The sequence below is a fragment of the Pinus tabuliformis genome, chromosome 8 (genome assembly GCF_031772625.1).
Source record: "Pinus tabuliformis cultivar Carrire ecotype Pingquan chromosome 8, CPIR1, whole genome shotgun sequence".
In the NCBI taxonomy this organism is placed as follows: domain Eukaryota; kingdom Viridiplantae; phylum Streptophyta; class Pinopsida; order Pinales; family Pinaceae; genus Pinus; species Pinus tabuliformis.
In genome coordinates, this window is record NC_142294.1 from 1,588,061,591 (window position 1) to 1,588,067,590 (window position 6,000).

General features: G+C 32.6%; 1 protein-coding gene, 2 non-coding genes and 2 pseudogenes across 3 annotated transcripts in view; all 5 read left to right on the top strand.

The window, feature by feature from the left end:
- The window catches only part of LOC149242124 (uncharacterized), a 44,604-nt gene extending 38,860 nt beyond the window's left edge, over nt 1-5,744 (top strand). The window contains exons 2-4 of the mRNA XM_089370767.1: nt 4,692-5,047; nt 5,125-5,293; nt 5,401-5,744. Of these exons, the coding sequence (XP_089226893.1) occupies nt 4,692-5,047; nt 5,125-5,293; nt 5,401-5,513 (638 nt within the window). The 3' untranslated portion in view covers nt 5,514-5,744. The remainder of the gene's footprint in view (nt 1-4,691; nt 5,048-5,124; nt 5,294-5,400) is intronic.
- LOC149242129 (U6 spliceosomal RNA) lies at nt 2,857-2,954 on the top strand (annotated as a pseudogene).
- Nucleotides 2,972-3,077, top strand: LOC149242130 (U6 spliceosomal RNA). Its single transcript, XR_016246779.1, has one exon. It is a non-coding gene; the product is annotated as a U6 spliceosomal RNA (small nuclear RNA).
- On the top strand, nt 3,131-3,233 carry LOC149242131 (U6 spliceosomal RNA). The gene has a single exon (XR_016246774.1). It is a non-coding gene; the product is annotated as a U6 spliceosomal RNA (small nuclear RNA).
- Nucleotides 3,241-3,315, top strand: LOC149242132 (U6 spliceosomal RNA; annotated as a pseudogene).
- Nucleotides 5,745-6,000: the final 256 nt, after the last annotated feature.

Sequence of the window (6,000 nt, forward strand, 5' to 3'; positions counted from 1 at the left end):
TTATCTCTAAGGATCCTCTCTAATCCACAAAATCATGAATTAGCTCATAATATAAGATTTACAATTAATTCTCAATTCTCTCAACTATCATGATTCTCTCATGTTCTCCTACATTCGAGAATATTTACTAATATGTTTCACTATACTCAATTAAATCCGTATTCTAGCTTCTCTCATTAAAATCACTCAAAACCTTAATAATTGCATTAATTCAAAACATAGGAAACCAACTTCCTTGAAAATACAAGACCTCCTATGTCTACTAAGATACAATGATATTGTTGAGCTAAATGCTCCTGCATCACATTATTTATATATTACCAGAGTCTTGAAATATAGCCCATTTCATGGCTATAAGGATGAATATAATGTATTGATGTAAGATTAAGTATTTTTTAAAGTTGTATATAGTGGATAGTCGAAGATTTTTGTACTAAGCCCAAAATCTAGTAAAAGCTTATATTGGTTACACTTATGAAATCTGAAATATATGCATTTCTTTTAGTAAAATATAATAAAATATTGTACCCACTTTTTCATGGAGTATATTCATTATATGTACTTACATCTATATACATAATATATATATGACATATCACTAGCCGGCGTTGATGGACATACACTTTGTATACCACCATATTATGTATCTCTAAAAATTTGGATAGGTTATATTTGTTATAGTGTAGAAACTTATATCCTAAAGTTGTTAAACACATGGAATGGGCCTTGTGTTGGCTAGATGTTTTATAAGTGGAGAATGTTGGTAGTAAACTCTAGAATGCACATTAAGTCTAGAAATTATAAGTTTTATTTACAATTGAGTGGGTTTTAGCCAGAAGTTTAATGAACCATGTCTTTGAAATACATTATATTAAAAAAGGGTTATAATTGTTAGGTAACCATGTATATTTCGGTGATGCTTACATAGCAATGGCATAAGTTATAAGTTTCAAGATAGACTAGATATAGACTTTCTTAATTAGGAGGTTCTTCAATTTATGGTGGAAAGCTTACTGTAAAGGGTTTCATGGAAGACCCAATTTTACAAAGTTTAAGCTAAATACTCATTAAGGAGGAGCGTTGGAATGAGTAACTCCTACTTCTCACTTGCTTGATGATACTAAAGGTTATTTTTGTTATTTGTTTGACCATTGAGAGGTAGAGCTTTATCTCTAATTAATAGTTTCATTATTTAAGACATTCTTAAATCTACTTAGATGTGGAAGATTTTGTCCGAATAATTAACTCTCATTTTGGAGTGTAGTTGAGATTAGATATTATAAAATATGAAGCATATGATTTAGTTTTAATATTTCTAAATGTTTATTTAAAAATGTATAATATTCAAGTTAAGATTATCATATCTATTAAAAATTTTCCATTTCAATGTTTAAGCAATATATTTTATGATACCAAAAATACTAAATGATTTTGGTGATAAGAGAATAAATTTTAGTTTAATGAAAGTGGTCTTAGATTTGATATTCCATAAAATATTCTTGCTTTTTAAAAGTATTTGATTGTGATTTTTTTTCCCAAACTTTAATAGTCAGTTAGCTGTATGTGTGTGTGTGAATGAAACTATAAATTCGACATTTAAATTGTTTACATATCATAAATTATAATCGCTAATTTACTAACTATTGAGTGTGGTTCATCATCAAGATAAGATGAACCAAATCTTGACATCAAAGTTAATTTAAAAATTATAATAATCATTTTATCATGTTTTACCTTCTTTAACATTAATTTATTCATCATTTAAACTTTATAATTAATTTCTAAATTATATTTTTCTCTCCAAAAAAATTAAATTTCAAAAATTTACACAGATCACCCTAGGAAACAAATAACGCTATAAATTCAAATTTTTACCTCTACATATCAGATAAAATTGAAATTCCCAATAAGAATAACTTAAATTTCAAATTACTAACCTAATTACTAACCTGATTAGAGTGTCTAAACCAGAATCTAAAACAAACAGCTATCTGTAGCCTGTACAAATATAATCAGATGCCATGAACCCTTGTGATTGATGTCCACCATTTTGTAACTATAGTTCCACTGGATTACGTGTCGTAAAAGGCACGTGGATTAAATCGATAATCTACGGCGTCCTGATCGAGCCTGGCCTACACTGTGCCGCCACGGCAATGCAATTTCTCCTTCACTTCAGTCGTGTGGCACCACCTAATGTGGGCGGTTCTTTGGAATATAATATTGCATGCACGCTAACCATATCTCATAAGAAGAATTATCTCGAAGACACTGTTAATTTAATTATATTAATTTTTCTAGAATATAAGTATTTTTGTGTGTAAAAACATACATCGTAAAAGGCACGTGGATTAAATCGATCATCTACGGCGTCCTGATCGAGCCTGGCCTACACTGTGCCGCCACGGCAATGCAATTTCTCCTTCACTTCAGTCGTGTGGCACCACCTAATGTGGGCGGTTCTTTGGAATATAATATTGCATGCACCCTAACCATATCTCATAAGAAGAATTATCTCGAAGACACTGTTAATTTAATTATATTAATTTTTCTAGAATATAAGTATTTTTGTGTGTAAAAACATACATCGTAGTGCATAAAGTAATTAGTTATATACATATAATTATAATTCAATGTTATAAAATTTCTAAGTTTATAATCATATTAAAAATATTAATGTGGTTGATATAGTTCAAGGCTTTAAAAATATAAGAAAAAAATTATTGCAATATGAAGAATCTCTTATCAATACACACATTTACTTCATTAACCATGTCTAAAAAAATTATGGATCAACTTTAGTTTGAGAAAAAAAGAAGGAATTACACATCTTATTGTGAAATGAACCATTTTGATGTTTCTTCGGGGACGTCCGATAAAATTGGAACGATACATAGAAGATTAGCATCGCCCCTGCTTATAAAATTACACCAAAAGAAATTACACATCTTATTGTAAAATGGACCATTTTGTCTTTAGTTTGGAGACATCCGATAAAATTGGAACTATACAAAGAAGATTAGCATGGCCTCTGTGCAAGGATGACACGGAAAAATTGATAAATGATCCAAATTTATAAAATTACACAAAAAAGAATTACACATCTTATTGTAAAATGGACCATTTTGTTGTTTCTTCGGAGACATCCCATAAAATTGGAACAATACAGAGAAGATTAGCATGGCCCTTGCACAAGGATGACAAGTAGAAATCGAGAAATGGTCCAAATTTATAAAAAAAAAATGATACAGAGAAGATTAACATGGCCCATGCACAAGGAGTACAAGCACAAATCCAGAAGTAGTCAAAATAAAAAAAAAAATAAAAAAAAATGGATCACCAACCACTGATTTGATAGCTAAGTCAAAATGGACCACCTACCTTCGCCCTGTGATTTGACTATTAAGTCAAAATGGCCACCCCCTTTGATTTTGAATCTATGACTCGTTAGGAGGAAATACATGTTTAGGACCAGTGAACCATTAATTTCCACATCTAATTAGAATATGAACTTATTTGAATTGGAATAATCTCAAATCCCTAGTAAATTGGTGGGTGATGAGCCACATGGCATGAATATAATTTAACTTGAGAAAAAAAAAAGAATTACACATCTTATTGTAAAATCGACCATTTTGCTAAATAAAATTTTCTTATATTAATTTCTCCATCTAATTAGAATATGAACTTATTAGAACTGGAAAAATTTCAAATCTCTAGGAAATTGGTGGGCATGAAGCCACTTGGAAAATCTAAATTTTTAAATTTATTAAAAGTCATTTCAACCTAACAAACTTTGTAACACATTACAACCATTGATAAGCATTAACACTAAGCATATGCTGAGCATATTCCCTTGAGAATCAATCTAGGTCCTCAATTAAAAAAATAAAAATATAAAGTCAACAAATCCTCTTCTACCTTAAGTTGAAATAAGAAGCCTTCGACAATTATGATTAGGAGGAATGATGTCTCCCAGTTGATACCATTGATTTTGAAATAAAAGTCAAAATTTTTTTGACTCAACAAACCTCGATCATACCACGTTAAAATTTTCCATTACACCAAAACCCTCTGACATTAGTAAACTTTCAAACCATTATCATTATCTTTTTGAATATCGCAAAATAAATCTTAACAGAGATTAATCCATATGATGGATTTCCAATGAATAAATATGAAAATCCAACGCTTACTTTCTAACTTATAAGTCAGGACAAGATATTTTTACTTTCTAACTTATAAGTTAGGACAAGATATTTTATAAGTTCTACGAGATTCGAAAATACAAGTTCAAAATATTATTTATAAGAATTGGACTTGCTAAATTAAATATAAATATAAGTTTTTACGAGATTCAAAAATACACGTTCAAAATATTATTTATAAGAATTGGACTTGCTAAATTAAATATAAACATAAGTTTCTACGAGATTCAAAAATACAAGTTCAAAATATTATTTTTAAGAATTGGAATTGCTAAATTAAATATAAATAATAAGTCTTTTTATATAAGAAAAAAAATAATCAATTTTAAAATTTTGAGAACATTTACATAACAGAATTGTTTATATTGGGACTTTTTAGAAGTTTTTCTGGTGGGTTTTTTTGGTATAATTTATCTAAAATTTGTCAGGAATTTATTGAAATCACAAGTTTGATAAGTAACCCCTGTGCATTTGATGGCCCAGCCCTGGTGACGTGGACACAGCCACGTGACTCACCTCAGTCCCACGTGGTCACTTGTGCGCATACAAATATCTGCCCCCAATCCGAGGCGCATTTACAACAATTATCTGCCGGTTTTGGGTATGGTCACCGGCTCGTCCCGTTGAAAAGGCTTCCCGCCTATGTTAAACCCTTAAGGGTTATCCTCGGCTCATTTACACTCTGTCTTTCTACTGTTACATGCTCCGTGTTGTTGTGGCGATGCTCTCTGTGCGCTAACCCACCGAATCCTTTGCTCCGTCACTGGTTATGGTCCTGTTTGAGATGCGAATCCTTCACCTTCGCTGCTGCCTTCAATGGTCTGGTTCGGAAGTCTGTGGTAAGGGTTTTATACTTTCATGGATTCTGTGAAGATATCCTCTTGGTTTTCAACTTCTGAGCTCCAATTTTGTGCAGGTGTTTGCAACCACGAGACTGTCACTCTTCCGAACTCAACCTGGCCTCGAGGTAAACTCTCGTGCTATGTTTTACCCTTCTCTGTCACCTGTTGTCGACACTTACAGGTTTTTGTGCATTTCAGCTTGTGGAACTGGTCTATGTCTCGGCAGTCTCCGTCGACCCTTGGGTAAGTCCGCAATTCTCTTCCACTCGCACCTTGCTGTCTTTACTTCTCTCACTTTGATGTTTGTTCTGGTTGTAAAACGCACTAATTCATATTGTTGTTCTGTGCAGGTTGGCTAGGAGACCTGCTCACGAGGGTTTCAAGCTTGCAGTCTTCAACTTTCTCCAACCCTGGTACCCTTTGTGACCGGGTAGGGTTTACTCCTGTTCCAGCGTTTCTATAGTTTATACAATGTGGAATTAGCTGTAGTTTTCTGTTGGTTAGATTCTGTAGGGTTAGCCGTGCCCCTTTGCTGGCGTTTACAATCTCAGGGTTTCGTTCCTTTGTGTCATTATATGACCTCCATGCAACAAGGTTTTGGACTTTATACTGTTACGGCGGTGCCGGATTTGATATATGATTCTGTGTTATTTGTCGAACTGTTGTTTATAAAGACTTATGAAATGCTCTATTAATGGAATCAGTGTGGTTTGAACTGTTACCTCTCTTTAATAGTCGTTGTATTTGATTTGTAAACGGCCGTGTTGCTCTTTGTGTTTGCTTGCGGGTTCTGTTCTGTTATGGCCGCAACCTGGGCTTACTACGATGCCTGTATCGTTCCTTTATTCTCGCAATACTTTGTATGCATATGCTGTAAACTTGATCGCCTTACGCTGCCTTGCCTGCGTATTAGTTCTGATAATATAGTTTATGGTTTTTGGCTCAATGCC